This window comes from Falco cherrug, chromosome 8 (genome assembly GCF_023634085.1).
Source record: "Falco cherrug isolate bFalChe1 chromosome 8, bFalChe1.pri, whole genome shotgun sequence".
NCBI lineage: Eukaryota > Metazoa > Chordata > Aves > Falconiformes > Falconidae > Falco > Falco cherrug.
In genome coordinates this window covers 58888863-58904077 of record NC_073704.1, presented here as the reverse complement: position 1 = coordinate 58904077, position 15215 = coordinate 58888863, and the positions used below count along the sequence as shown (strand labels likewise).

The 15215-nt window shown below is 59.2% G+C and overlaps 1 protein-coding gene across 4 annotated transcripts in view; it reads right to left on the bottom strand.

The window, feature by feature from the left end:
• CAMK2A (calcium/calmodulin dependent protein kinase II alpha) overlaps positions 1 to 14773 on the bottom strand; it is a 36858-nt gene extending 22085 nt beyond the window's left edge. For all 4 annotated transcript variants that reach the window (XM_005440603.4, XM_027807407.2, XM_005440604.4 and 1 more), the window contains exons 1-4: positions 14505 to 14773; positions 8693 to 8787; positions 4119 to 4178; positions 184 to 238 (exon numbers count right to left, since the gene is read on the bottom strand). In XM_005440603.4, coding sequence (XP_005440660.1) covers positions 184 to 238; positions 4119 to 4178; positions 8693 to 8787; positions 14505 to 14566 — 272 coding nt within the window. In that variant the 5' untranslated portion in view covers positions 14567 to 14773. The remainder of the gene's footprint in view (positions 1 to 183; positions 239 to 4118; positions 4179 to 8692; positions 8788 to 14504) is intronic.
• Between the last annotated feature and the right edge of the window lie 442 nt (positions 14774 to 15215).

Sequence of the window (15215 nt, the reverse complement as noted above, 5' to 3'; positions counted from 1 at the left end):
GGGACCTGCCCTCTGCCCAGCTTGGGGGACCCAAGCTTGGCTCAACCCAGCCTGTGGGAAGGGCTTGGGTGAGGTGGAGGATGAGGGAGGGTTTGGGAGCAGCTGTGGGGTGCAGGGTGTGTTGCCCCAGGGTGGAAGCATGCAGCTGCCTTGGATTAAGAGATGCATTTAACCATTACTCACAGGTCAAATATCAGGTAGTGGTGGCCCTCTTCAGAGATGCTGTCATGGAGCCTCACTGCAGCAGAGACAGAAGGGTTATGGGGTATGCCTGGCTCCCACCCTGCTCCCCGGGAACGCCTTTGCCCCCCTTTGGGGACAAGCAGGAGCTGAGAAAAGAAGAGAGGGGCTATTCCTCCTCCCTCCTCCTCTTGTTATTGTATCTGGCTCAGGGGGCGGGGGGCAGGTCCTGCTCAACAGAGGACCCCGGCCATGTCCCCAGCCTGGGGCAGCAGTGCAAGGCTCAAAGGTCAAATCCAAATCCGGGACTGCTCGGGGCTGGTGCCTGGCTGATAGCCTGTGCAGCTGCTGGGCTATCTTGGGCACTGGGCAGGCTGCAGGCGTGAGTGCCCCCAGCCCAGCCCTCTGACCCATCGGGAGAGGTGCCTGGGCACAGGGAGAGCTCAGCCAGGGCGCTGGGCTGCCAGCCCTGGCACTGATGGGGCTTTTTTTATTTTCTGCTAGTGACCTTCCTTTTCTCCTTGGGAGATCTCAGGTCGGGGATATCCAGGAATCACTGCAGGATGAATTTCCTTTGGAGGAAGCGTTCTCCCAGTCTCCCATCTCCTCCCACGGGGCTGGCATCTTGCCTTGCTCATCAGGCTGAGTGGCACCCTCTCCTCTCGGGTACACCTCACCAGGTACAGCCAGGAGCAAATCTGTCACCCTCCAGCTGGGTTCTGGTTGTTCAGGCTTAGATTCCTGCTCGCAGCTTAGCAGGCAGATGTGCAGTGAGGGGACAGGCACACAAACAGGTAGGATGTATAAATGGAGATTGGTCCAGCATCCTCTGCCCCCTGCCTCACATTTTGTTCCAGTTTCCTTAAGGCTGCAAATATTTAACCCTTCCTCTCTGCTCACCTGGTTTCAGCTTGATACAACTTTCAACGTGTCTGAGGACTTTGGGAACCAGGGAGGAAAAGAAAACATTCAGGTGAATGATTTTGTGGGAATTTTCGCTCCTATCCCATTTTACTGCAGCTAAATCAGCTGAGCCCTGTGTGGAAACATCCTCCAGACTTGAGTCTGAGCCGGGGGAGATAACAAGCCCCAGTGCTGAGTGCAGACACTGTGCTGCATCACTCTTATCTCCCTGCACAGCCAACGCCACTTTGCTCGTCCTACCTCTCCCTCCAAGTTCAGTGGGCAGATCCCGCAGCTGCCAAGAGCCAGGTGCTGGCAGCATCGCCTCAGCCCGGCCAGGGCAAGGGGCAGAGGGGGTCCGCTGAGCCAGACAGCATCTTTCCTCTTGGTGTCTCTCATGGTCTTGACTGTTGACACAACTTGCTCATATTCCCTGGTTATCCTTCCCCACTGCTGGCCGCTGCAGACATCTCCTGTGCTCCAACATGTGTTTGCTCCCTGTTTTTCTCTGACACATAATCCCAGCTTTTCTGCCTTCCTCTGCTAGAAGAAACACATTTCCTCTTGTTTCATCTCACCTGGGAGGGGTTTGGGGGTATTGCGCCTGGGATCCCGCAGAAGCCAAACTGTTCAAAGCGGGGATTAGGCAAGCTCGGTGCGGATAGGGCCAGTCTAACCATAAGCAGATGGTCCGGATACATCCCCTGCTTGGGGAAGTCCCAATGCCTGTGGCTGCCAGGAGCCAAGAAGGTGTAAGAAAGAGCTGCCGCTCTAAATATAGCCTGATCCTACATGTATCTGTTACTGACCACAGAAAGAGCTGCACCGGCCAAAGCACTCCAGCTCAGTGCTGAGAGCCAAGGCAGGAGCAGGACACGGCTTCAGGAATGAGAGGCAGAAGACAATGGGTACCTGGATGGAGTTAAAACTCCAGGGCTGGGTGTAGCCAGAGTTTCCCCAATAAAGCAAGGCTTCCTGAAGGAAACGAAGCTTTGGGAAACCTCAGCTGTCCAGAACACATTGCCAGGTGCTGTGAATGTGCTGGGGACCTGGACCTGCCCTCGACCACCTGTGCACAGTTTTCTCTGCAAGGCTCTCCTGCAGGCACGGTGCAAAGCTCGGGTTGATTCCTCCAGGATCACAACCGCAGCACAGCATTCCCATGGGAGCTGGAGGGACCCCACCTCCCTGCAGGGAACAAGAACAAGGGGCCAGCAAAGCCCCTTGTCAGCTGAGGTGCTTCTCCTGGGAGGGGGTAGAGAAGGTTTTCCTGCCTGGCTATCCCCACACCGCGGGCAGCAGTGACTCCTTCCTCTCATCAGGGCTGGGCTGCTCGTTCCAGCTCCTGGGTGGGTCATCAGCCAGCTTGGCGAGGGAGCTGCGGGCCCAAGTTTCCAGGCAGCAGGAGCAGGGGGGGGGGTGAAAGGAGAGAGGGTGTGGGGCTGAGGGATGGAGAAGAGCCTCCTGGGTATAAAGAGCAGTGAGACTGGGCTGGTTAGCATCTCATGCTGTTAACCCCTTCCAGCCCCGTGCACCAGGGTTTCTCTAAGGCCAAACAGTGAGGTGGGGTGCCGGGCTGGGGGAGAAGGCACAGGGGGGCTGAGATGTTTCTGTTCCTGGTGACCCCACCAGCATCATGGGCAGGGATGGAGAGGGAAGGGAAGAAGACTGGTAGAGAAAGCTGGGGCCATGCTGGGAGCGTGGGGAGCTCCAGCTGCATGGCCCAGCAACCTGCAAGTCCTCGTGGGGGTTTTAATATTTCTTGCTATTCACGTGCTTTGCAGTGTATTTCCTTCAGGTCTCGGCAATCCTCCTATGTATTTTGGTGCAAAGGAAAGGCACCAGCTGCTGCTCTCACCAGGGGAGGCTGGACTCCCCACCAGGACCCTGGTAGGGCAGCTCCTGTGTGGGGCATGGGTCCTGCCAGAGCAGGGGCAGGGGGGGACAGCAGCCAGATCCTGCAGGGTCCAGCACCCCAGCAATGCAGCGGAGACCTGCCATGTGCCTGGGACAGGTGGAAGCTGACAGGCTTTTTCTGAACTGAAATATTTATGGGGCAGGAGCCGCAGGGCTGGTCCCAGCGGCCCCAGGGTTCGGCTCCCTGGATCTGCTGCAGCAGGATCCAGGTCACCAGGAGTAGTGACGGGGCCAGGAAGGAGCTCAGCCAAAGGCGAAACCTTCCAGCTCCGGGCTGCGGGATGTGAGGGCTGCAGAGCTCCTGTCCTATCCCCAAACACATTCCAAAAGCTGCAGGATCCCATCTGAGTTGGCACATACTGGGGTGCAGTGGAGGGGAGAGGGGGTTCATCCCTGTCTCCGCTGCCGGACCAGAGACCAAGAGCCTGCATCAGCATCACTCTCAAGGCTGGGGTTTGGGATTTTTTTACTGCAGTTTTTTCCCCTCCCCTCTCTCTCTCTCCTTCTGGCCTATTTTTGTCTTTTGCAGGGGCTCAGGAGTTTTCCTGAAACAGCTTTTCCGAAGGAGGCTACTCTCAGATGGACGATCGGTGGGAAAGTCTTCGCTTCCCCCCGCCATCGCTCCTCCTACACGCCCGGCGCTGCTGCTGCTGCTCGGAGCTGTAGCCGCTTTTTGGAGCATGCAGAGGAATACAGCACCCGAGGGGGGGACAGGAGTAAAAATAGTCCCCTGCAGCCTACTGGGGCCCTGCTTCTCCCGGAGGGAGCTATGGCCAAGTGGGTTAGTTAGGACCTACTTCAGTCCCCCCGTGCTTGGTGGAGGCCCTTCTTCCCATGACCTCGTTTGAAGATGCTGTCTCCTGTGAGGAAGGGGAGGGACAGCTCTGCAGGTCAACGGGGCAGGCTTCCACCGAGCCCCTTCCCCATCTCTGGGATGGTGGCTGGAGTGCGAGGGAAGGACAAACAGCCCTGTTGCAAATAGGGCTGAATTATTGGTGAGGACTCCCAGCCAGGGTGGGGGCACGGGAGGCAGGTGGGCAGCGGAGCCGGGCATGCAGCACCGGCAGATTTGCCCGGCTCCTTGCCAGGCACACGGCGGGAGAGCAGGGTGCGCTTACCAATGTTGGGGTGCTTCAGGAGGCGGCAGATCCGGGCTTCTCGTTCCAGCTTCTGGTGATCTGAAAGAGGCAACAGCCCTAAATTAGGGTCTGGGGAAGCAAATAAACCGCTCTCAGCTCCTGCCATGCTCTCTTGGAGGAGCTGCCAGCACAGGAAGCCTGGGGGGCATGGAGCAGCCGGCGAGAAGCAAACCCATCCTTTTTAACTAAACAATAATGGGTTTGGGGACATGTTCAGCATCGGGGCCTGATGGACAGTATCCCAGCATGGATGTGGCCCCCAGACAAGCCTCCAGGTACTGATGCTGTGGGCAGTCCTGGGCTTTGGATGATCCCTCACCCTCCTCTTTCCCAACAACTCCCGATCACCTCCTGAATACCTGGGCTGCCTGAAAACACTGCCGGCAGCACCTGTTCTGTTTTCTCTTATTCAGCCAAGCACAGGCAATCAGCAAGGACACTTCTGGCCCCACACGGTACAATTTGAACGACTGAAGATAGAGCTGATCAGTGAGAGATGTCAAGCTGAAATGGGGTTATCCACTTCGCTCCCCCTCTCCATCCTCAGCCATTTCATATCAGGTCCTTGCTCTCCCACACTGAAACCCCCTGGCTCTGAAAATTTGCTTTTCTCTGGTGCCTGTCTCCAAACAGGCAGCACAGGTCCATCTCCCTGGCTTTCATCAGGCTTGGGGATGTGAGACAACAGAGCCCTGGGCAAAGCAAGTTGAGCTGAGCCAAAAAAGCCTCCACCCTGGGGCAGCCCAGAATGAATTTCCAAATCATTTTGTTTCTTTTTCCCTGCCTCTGCACTTCTCTCCCTCCTTATACCTGACCCAGTCACCACACATGGAGGTGCCTTGTCTGGAGGCATCTCATGCTAGCAGGAACCCAGCAGCCAGGAGAAGCGATGATGTAATTAGGGCTGCTCGTCTCTCAGCACTACCGCTGTTACCTTGCAGGTTCACACCCCAGAGTCTCACTCTGCATCAAACCAAACCTGGGTGTCTCCAACCACTGAGACGTGAAGGTGACACAGCTCCATCCCTGCAGGGGCTGGAGCCTTCCCCAGGGCTCAATACACCCCATCCAGCAACCATGGGGCTCGGCATGGGCAACTTGCCCGAGGGCTTGTGGTGACTTTATCAGCCTGTGCTGGGGTCTGTGAGCCAAAGGCTGGAACAGCCTTAGTGGCCTTGTTCAGGTCCCCACAGCATTTCCCCTAATGGGAGACAACCTTCCCGGGGTGGGAGGAGGTGACAAGGAAAGGCTGGGGTTTAGCCTGTTCCTTTTCACAACAAAAATCCATTGTGGGGTGAAGGACAGGGATGGCATGGAGGGACAGTATGACCAATGGGGCAAGCACTTCTCTGGGGAACAAGGGAGCTGCTTTCTGCCTCCTCTGCTGCTCCTGCCTGACAGTGATCTTAGGTGAGTCACTGATTGTCACTCTCTGCCTCAGTTTCCCCATCTGCAGCCTGGAAGCTGGGGCCACATGTCCCATGGGGAAGCCCAGCATTGCTGGTGTCCAGTAAAGCTCCTTTGCTTGCTTAGAAGAGCCCAGAGATCACAGGCAAGGGCAGCAAATGCAACCCTGAGTATGGAGCAGGTCCCGGCACCGCTCTGTGTGCCTGCACGCTGCTGCCAGCTGAGCCTGCGGCTGCACAGGGGCAAGTGTGGCTGCTGGTGGGGAGCAGGAGGTTGCCCCATCCCTTCCTCAACACAACTCAGCTCCACTCCAGCTCCCTGGCTAAGTTGCAGCAGCAGCAGCACCGTGCAGCCCCCCCAGCCACTGCCCCCCTCTTTGTACCCTCGCAATCTGTCACCACCAAAACGCCTGCGAAGGCAAAGCCCGGCACAGGCAGCTTGGCGGGGAGTGCCAGGAGGCTGGTGAGGTTTGATAAAACACAAACAGCACAGGGAGGGGGTGGGAGACCAGTGAAAACCAAGCGAAATGTAAAATGGATCAGGGAGTTTAAAGGGGGGGGGCAGAGATAACGCCACTCCAAAGGGGAACGGGACAGCACTGGAGACCCAGTGGTACCCAGGAGGGGCTGGGAAAGGTGCTTATCCCTATGGGGTGAGGGTCAGGGACCCCTGCCCAGGGACCCCCGGGCAGTTGCTAGCAGCGATGCCCCGGCAGAGCGAACACCGACACATCCAGCTGGCCATCGAAGGGCGAAGCTGTGTGGGTGCAGAGGCTGCTGTGCCTGCCAGGCTGCAGCACCTGGGGATGCAGCTCCTGGTAACCCAGTCTCTTCCCCTTGGCATGCCCCAGCGTTTGAACCCCTGGTAGGAAAAACCCTGGGGAAGCCTGGCCATCGCTCCCCTTGGAGTCACCGTCTCAGCTGCAAACTGCAAGGGGAAGAGCTGCCTGAATGCCACCCAGGGAGCGAAGGCAGCCTGTGCTCCGGGGGCTTTGCTCTTTGCGAGTCTGCATGGGTCCTACTCGGGCAGAGCTTCCCTGCAGTGAATGCACAGCAAGGACAGGCTGGGAGCAGGGCCACAGCCCAGGGCAGGATCTCCGGGTCTGCCGTTTCTTCTGAGCATCACACAGATACAACCCCTGCATGGGGCTGCAGGCTGGTAGGGGACCCCCCTGCTTGCACAAATCTCTAGGACAGGGCTTGCAAGGGCTTTGCATGTGGGTGGGATGGCTGTGCCAGAGCAGTGGGGCAGAGGGACAGAGGGACAGATGGACAGGATAAAGGGACAGGGGGATGTCCCTCAGGCACGTGGACCCTGTTGAACTTGGGGGGCAGCTGCCGTGGGTCAGGGCATCCTGCCACCTACATGGCATGGCACATCCACCACGCAGCGAAGTGCTGCTGGGGGCAGTGAGCCTCAGCTGCAGCCCCTCTCCTACCCCACAAATCCAGTTGCTGCCTGGACCCAAAACACATTTCCCCTCCAAAAACTCCCGTTTCTCCCCTGCTGAAAGAGGTTGTCTGAAGAGATCATGGCTGGGGATGTTTTACAGCTCCTCTCACCTTCTCCCCACGCCTCTCCTCCCTGCACACCTGCCCTCCTGCCTTTTGTGTATGACACAGCCAGTGGCACGTCGCGGTGAGACACCTTTAGGGATTGCTCCCAGCCTGGGGAAGCACCATCCCCCATGCTAGCATTGCAGAAATGGGGGTTTCAAGACCATTAGCAAAAGCAGCTGGTGAATCCAGCTGCCAGAGCAGTGAAAATAACCCCGGCGAGATCTCTCCAAGGGACAGATGGACACAGAGCCACTGCAGAGACAGCACAAAGCCCAGAAGAGGCTGGAGAGGGGCAAACTGCTGGACCAGGCGAGCAGAGGCAGGAGGAAATAGAGGGAAGGTGGCTCAATCTGCTCCTCCAGGCAGCCCTGCAAACCCGGGGGCGTTTGCTGCCCACCCCGGTGCCAGCTGGGCACGCAGGCAGGAGCCAAGTGCCGAGGCCAGGACCACACACTCTGCCCGGAGCCCGGCTGGCTGCCCTGGGCTGGGAGCCTTCGGCCTCAGAGGAAGGGAATGGTCTGCATCTCTGAAGAGGGGCAGGGGCCGGTGCTGGGAGGAGCTGGGGGGTGCTCAGCATCAGCGCTGTGCTGCTTTCGCAGCACTGCGGGAGGGAGATTGCAAAGCACTGGTTTAATTTGAGGTCAGGAAGGATTTTGTCACCATTTTCTGCATTTCAGTTTTGCCTCCAGAGGTGAGCAGTGGCATCAGGGAGAGAAACTGAGGGAGGGATTTAGTTAAAACCTCCTGGCAGGGCACTCGCTCCCAGCACCCATCCTGCACTCCCCGACACATCCAGCCAGGAGGAGCTGGAGCCAGGGTCACAGCAGCTGCTGTCCCATCCTCTCCATCCTCCTCATCACAGCCCCTCTGCCAGATGCCTGGGGACAGAGGGGTCCCTGCCTTTGGGCAAGGGCTGGCTGAAACTTTTCTGTGCTGGCCCAGCTCAGCCTTGCCCCAAGCGAGGAGCAGCCAGGACAGATCTGCCAGCGCCTCTTCCAGCAGCAAAGCAGCCAACATGCTCCATCAGAGCAATTAATTGGACAGCAGCAAGGGGTGAGTGTCCATCTCCAGGGAGAAATGAAATCATACCCCCACTTGAAGGACCTTCCCATTTTATTGATGTAGGTACACAAGTAAGGAAACATCACCTGAGGCTGGCGGCAGCTTGACTTGCTGCAAGGCTGTAACCATCACTTTGCTGTAACATGGCATGCAGGGTGGAGGGGGTGTCTCAGTGAAAGAAATGAGGTCCTACAGCTCCCCAGGCGGGTTGGGGTTTGGGAGTCCCACAGAGCCCTGGCACAGCTGGATGTGGGTGCATCCCTGTGATCGGGTGGGATGCAGTGATCAGCCACCAAGACACCTCCGCAGGATGTTCACCCCATCCATCAAGGAGCTCAGTGTGTCCTGCAGTGGGGACAGGGTGGGATAAAGGGTCCCCCCTGCACATCAAACACCCCCTACCTCGCTGCACATCAAAGGCATCATTCTGGTACTGTGAAGAGGGGACAAATTCCCTGCTCCGCAAACCCTGCTCCGCAAACCCTGCTCACCTCCTGCCTCCCCAAAAACACCCCCAGCGCCTACCTCGAGCAGACAGCTTCTTGGTGTTGATGATCTTGGCCGCATACTCTTGTCCTGCCAACACCTTCACGCATCTCCGGACGATGGAGAAAGCACCTCTGGGAAGACAAGAAGCCAGAGGGAGAGATGAAGGGCTCAGCACGGGCAAGGACACGGCTTAGCCCTGATGTGCCTGTGGGGCGAGGGGCAGCCACAGTCACGGGGGCAGACACAGGGATGGGTGCTGGAAGGGGCTTGGAGAAAACACCGAGGGCTCTCAGCTGGCTTCACTACACTGCTGCCCTTGGGGAATGACGAGGGCAGGCACAGGTACACCTAGGGATGAATGTAGAATTTGCCGCTTTCGGCTCCCCTGGGACACTCCAGCCATCGTGCGCCTTTCGTCCTCTCCCTCCCAGGCTCTGCCCTACCTATCCCTGGGAGAGAAGGGGCAGTGATTTACCAAGGGTATTGGCTCCCAAGGGGCACCAGGATGGCTGCAGCTGCCATGCAGCACTTGGCCGCTTCACTTCAGTCTGTGTGTGTGGCTTCGCATGCTCTAGACCTTGCAATCACAGCAGCACTTTGCAGAAGTGGGTGCGAGCACCAGCCATGGGTGCAGGTGAGTGGTGCAAGGTGTTCCCCCCAAGCTGCAAAACTGTCACACAGGCAGGGAGAGCCCAGGGGACCCTACAAGCAAGGACTGGAGCAAGGCTGGGTGGGGAACTGATGCTGCTGCAGCTTGCACACATGTGAGCCAACGTGCAAGGGTCTCCTGGGACCTGGCAGGGAAATGATGCTTGAGATGCTCCAAAGCAGCCCCTCTGCCCCCGTACCCCATACCCTGAGCCCTGCCAACTCATTGCACTGAAAGTGCACCGGCGCGATGCCAGGAGCTGCAGCATTGCACACACACACGCACTCCAGCCCTGCTGAGCACAACCTTTTACCAGGTTCCCTTTTCTGCCAAACCCTTCCAATTGCTAAAATAACAACTATCAAAAGCAATCCCACCTCCTGCCCCACCTTCCCCCCGCTCCCCGTCGCCCCGCTCCCACTCCCTGCCGAGGAATAAAAGGCCACAGGCTGGCGAGCAGCCACGGATAATTGATTTAACTGGTGGGGGCAGGTGGAGACAGGCAATTTGGGTTTGCATGTGATCTTTAGGAGAGCAGGCAAGCGGCAGGGTGCAGAGGGATGAGGCTGGAGCCCCAGTGGAGCCAGCCGCCCACATGCCAAGCACCGCCGTGCAGAGCAGGGCTCGCGGCACGTGCCAGGCAGGAGCTGGGGAACAGCATCCCGGTGCTTCCCAGCCTCCCTGTCCTGCCATTTAATCCTGGCTGCTGAAGAGCTGAGCTGTTAATGTTCCTGTAGTCTGGGGTAGATTAATGGGAAAGGAGGGGCAAAATGCTTTGTGTCCATCTCGCCATAAGTGGGGGAGACCAGAGCCATTGCCAGCCCCATGGTGCCACTCTCCCCATCCTGCCAGGAACCCTGCACTGCCCAGGCTCTGGGGGCTTCTGTGAGTCCCTGTGACCCATCTTTCCTTTTTTTTTCCTAAAGACACATATGCTGCTTTTGCAGTGCCAGGAGAGCCTGCAGCAGTGAGCCTGGAGAGCAGGAAAGCCCCCACGCCTACCACCCCAGCTCGGAGTTTCTGTCCCAGCCACAGGGTTTTGCTGTGGGACCTCCATGGGGTTGGAGGGACGTAGGTGTCCCCGACCCGTGGTGCCTGGAGACTCCCAGCCACTCCTGGTCCCAGTGCCCACAGCCACTCAGTCATCCATTTATTCAAGCTAAACTGAACAGCAGTGAAGGGGGAGCTGTGGGAAGCGGGATGCAGCAGCTGGAGACGGGATGTGCTGCACAGGCAGAGTGCAGGGTTTCACACCTCTGGCTGCATTTGTGGCTTTTGGCTCCTCTGGACCTTTGTAACAGAAATCAAATGTTTGTTTGGGCTCCATGAAGCACAGGCAAGACCCGATGAGCCCAGAGCAGGGGGACACACAAGGCACTGGGTGTGGGTGCAGGACACCAGCGTACAGCATGCTTGCCATAGTCCCATCGCAGTCCCAGTCGAGTCCTTCAGGGGGTCTGCACTGGCTGGGAACCCCCCACATTGGGTGTTTGACCCTGCTGGGCATTACACAGCAACCGGCTCTGCTCTCCATGCCAGGCTGCTCCTTTGCTTCCCATGTGTGGTCTTCCCAGCCTGGGGGAAAAAATCCCCTCTTGGCTCCATATAAATCCAGCATCTCCTTCCCCACAAGCCCAGACACCCCTGCCTGCACCAGGGTCTGACAGGGCAGTGCAGGCAGCGCAGGGCACTTGGCCAGGCAGGGGGCTCAGCCCCATCTTGGTGCAAGAAACCCCTTTGGAAGGAGATGTGTCCTGTTCCCTGGCCGTGGGCAGTGGTGTGGGTCCCTTCCCTGCCGGGGCGCTGGCTCTTTGGATGGGGCCAACCCAAGCGCCAGTGGCAGCTGCAGGCCCCCGTCTCTGCCTGGCTTGGAGATGTGGCATTCATCCCAGCCATGGCAGCATGTCCCAGTGTTAGCTGGTACATTACCCGCAGGGCCATGGGTAGGGACCATGTACCTGCCCCCCCGACGGCTGCCGTTTCAGGGTGATGCCAGACCCGCAGCCCAGCAGCCAGCCCTGTCCCTCCAGCCCTGCACCCCCTGTTCCTTGGGTCCCCCGGGCCAGGCATGACCCCAAGCCTTGTCCCCACGGCCTCCCCCCACCAGCCCCAGCAAAGGCTCTGCCACCGGGATGCTCCGCTTCTCCCTTCTTCACACCTTCCCTGCCAGCGCCCGGCTGCGCTGCTGCTGCCCTCCCTCTCTTCAACACCTCCACCTCCTCCGAGGCATTTTATCTCCTTTCTAGAGAGAAGAGTGTGGGCTGGGGATTTTTTGTTCCTCTATATATTTATTTTTTTTCCTTTCTAATAAAACCCCTCTCCTGCAGCTCAGGGAGCAGAGGGGCTGATTGTGCCGCTCGGCACGGTAATTGTCTCCAGCCTCTCCCTGAACCTGCTGTGGGGGCGGATTTGGAGGCACCAGTGGAGCTGCACTTCATGTTTGTCCTACTCCAGGGGGCCGTGGGCAGGATCCTCTCCCTGTCCCCCTCCATGCTGCTCCCTGCCCTTGCCTTGGTCCCCTCCTGCAAGAAAGGTGCAGCGGGGGGGATCAGAGCAGCCCCTCACTTGCTCAGCTTTGCCGAGGCTGCCGTGGGAGCAGGTTTTCCCCAGCTCCATGTCCCCTGCTTGGGACACATGTCCATCCCAAGTCTTGGAGGTGTAGGGATGCTCCAAGGGCTCGTGCCCCATAAGGCAGGCTCTGCAGACCCCCCTCCCCATCTCTGCCCCCCATGAAGCCCCATTGTAGTGTTACCATTAGGTGTATGGCACCTTAAACCCCCAGCTTGCCTGGATGTCAGCATGGGTGTCAGCCAAGGAGATGGCAAAGCAACACAGTGGGCGCAGCAGCCTGGCACCCAGCAACTCCGCCAGCCAGGCTCGTGGGCACCCCATGTGTCCCCCCAGCAGAACATCCCAGTGCCTTGGGGACAGCAAACTCAAGACAGACCCTTTCTGCTCTGAGTCCCTGCAGGACGCTGCTCCCCTTCGGGGTCTGGGTGGGGGAATGCCATGCTGCCCACCCTGCCTCACCCCTGCCAGGACACCCCCACCCCAACCGGCACCGGGAGCATCTCGCCAGAGGAGAAACACCGCTTCCCACTGCAAACGGCTGCTGCAGCAGAGCAGAGGTGTGGCGCTTCGTCCTGATTTACCCCTCTAAGCCCATGAAGTGGAAATTTCCCCATGGGAAACTGCTGATTTTTGAATATGCCGGGATATGCTGGAAGCCATCCCAGTGGAAAATCCCCAACCAGCTCCATGGCGCCTTGACCAGCCCGGTGAAACCTCCAACCTGGGAACACGCCTCAGCGCTGCAGTGGTGCCTGCCCCCCAGCACCGAGGGGAAAGCTGCGGGGTGCCCCAAGCTGGATGTGCTGCCCCAAGCTGCCAGCCTTACCTCACTGCCCCTGCATCACCCTGGGAGGCTCAGTGGACCAGGGTGTGATGCTCGCAGGGGGCCAGCAAGCCACTGCGCCAGATTTGTTCCTTTATTCGTCATTGTCTAAAAATGCATCTGTCGAGGTGGTTTTACACCATGGTGCCTGGCAGCATGGGCAGCCCCTGAGCCTGGGTGCTCACCCTCTGTGTCAGCACCCACCTAGCAAAGCACTGCACCCCAAATGCCTCCAAGAGCCCTCCTGGTTCCCCCCTATTGTGCCTGGCCTGCCAGCTCCCCTCCACGTCCCCGCAGCCGTGTCTGCCCAGCCAGGGCCCAGCAGCCACCCAGCAGCCACTGCCTCTCCTGCCCACTCCCTGCCCACCCCCTGCCATGACCACAGAGCCTCAGAGCCCAGAACAGCCAAGAAACCTCTGGAAAAAGCAGGTCCCAAACCCCACCAGCTCCCCATCACCCTGTCCACAGTGCCAACTGGAATTGTCCCTGCCTCGGGGACCTGCTCCCCGACCCACTGCTCCCTGCCAGCCCCTCGCAGCCAGCCCGACGCCGAGGGGACGGGCGTGGATGTCCTGGGACCAGGGCTCTGCTCACCTCCAAGGAGCTGCACTTTGTAGCAGCAACCCGGTGCCCCCATTTGCCTGGGGAATATTAACAACATTCAGCCTGGCACAATGTCCTCCCCTGCTTCAGCCTCTCGATTTCTCCATCTTTGTCCTCTCCCCTTCTCCCTCACCCCCGTTTCGCACACCCACGTGCATGCGGGTGCACATCTACGTGCAGGCTGCCCTGCGCCCCGGCGATGCAGGGCTGCGGGGCTGGAGCCCATGCCTACGGACGGACACAGCTGCCCAGCTGAAGCACAGGCACCAGCCACCTGGCACAGGCACCCCGAGCCTGCCACCACGCCGTCAAGATGCTCTGAGGGCAGCACTGCTGCACGCCCCAGATTTACACACCAGTTCCGAAAAAAGGCACAGAAACCACAACACAGGCATACGCCTCCTCGCTCCTGCACCCGTTTTACAGCCACACGCTCAGTGAGACCTGGAGCATCCCTCTGCCCTGCACAGAGGACCTGAAATCTCCTGCTCCACCCTGGGGTGCTCAGTGCCCCCCAGGTTCGCCCGGCTGTGCACAGGCATTTCTGTTTGCACACACATGCACACACATATGCACCTTAACCCAGGCACACGCGATGACACCCGGACCTGCCGAGCTGAGCCCTCCCTGGCAGGAGAGCTGGGTCAGGCAGGGCTGTGTCTTGCCCGGGGGGCACTCATACTGGGACAGGGGCAGGGAAGGGAGACACCCTGGGTCTGACCAAGAGCCACCGGGATTCTCTGGAGGCTGCCAGGCAGGCTGGGACTCCTGCAGGACTAGCCAAACCCCGGTGAATCCACATGGAGAAATTCCCTAAAGAAATGTGAGGGGCACCCGCTGCTTTGGCTTTCCTCCTCAGCTGTCCCGTCCCTCCTCCCAGCTGGAGAAGTTCCTGGGGGAGCCAGCAGCATCGTCTTTCGGGAGTGGCTTTTCCGTAAGAGGGGCAGCCGCCCCCTCCCCGGGCAGCTCCAGCCCCCTGGGATGACCTGAGCCCCTGGCCAAGCACGCATCACCAGCCACCCGAACTTGGGAAGGGAGGGAGCAGGCAGGGCTGGGGCTGGCAGCCCCCACCCTAACCCGAGTCCCCCTCACCACTCCGTGCCTGCCTCGTCCCATCTCCAGTGCTTCCCGGCATTGCTGAGGGTCTTCCCCAGCCGGTGCACAGCCCCACTCCAAGCATCCCAGCCCTGTCTTCAACTTACTTGCCCAGTTCTTCAAAGAGCTGGTACTCCTCGGTGAAGCGATTGCAGGTGATGGTGGCCATCCCGAGGGGCTGGAAATGCTCCCTCCCCAGTGCGGAGTTTGGGGCAAGCAGCTCTCCTCTCACTCCCTCCCTCTCCGTGTGCTCCCGGGGCTCTCTCCTCGCCGAGGTAAATAAGGGAATATGTTTGATTGACAAGCCCGGAGATAATGATGAGGGCAATTTGTCTTCTCAGCTTCACAAGCCTTCGTCAGCATCCCCGTCCCCATGGTGACCACCGCTGCCAGAAACGCCCTGTTTCTGTTGCCGGGGCAACTGCTTCCCAAACCCCCGCCTGCCGGTGGGGACCAGGGCCCTGCTGGGGACCCAGCCCTGGGGGCTGCCCAGGGGTCACCTGCCTGCTGCAGGGGTGGGGGAAGGTTAAAATGCAAATATTAAAGGCAAATTAAAGGACATGGCAGTGGTGGAATAATTGGGGCAAAAAAGGTTTCCATGGAAACTGTGGTTTCCATGTTGCAGCAGGATGCTGTTGCCCCGGCAACTGCCTTCACCCCTCCCAAAATACAGGCCCTGCTGGTGCCTGCAGTGGCATCCCTCTGGGGCCTGGGGGCTGCGGGACGGGGGACATGCTGCAGTGGGTCCAGGCAGGTAGAAGCAGATGGAGCAGAAGTGTGTCAGAGGAAGCTGGAGAAACCATGGCAGGTCCCCAGGT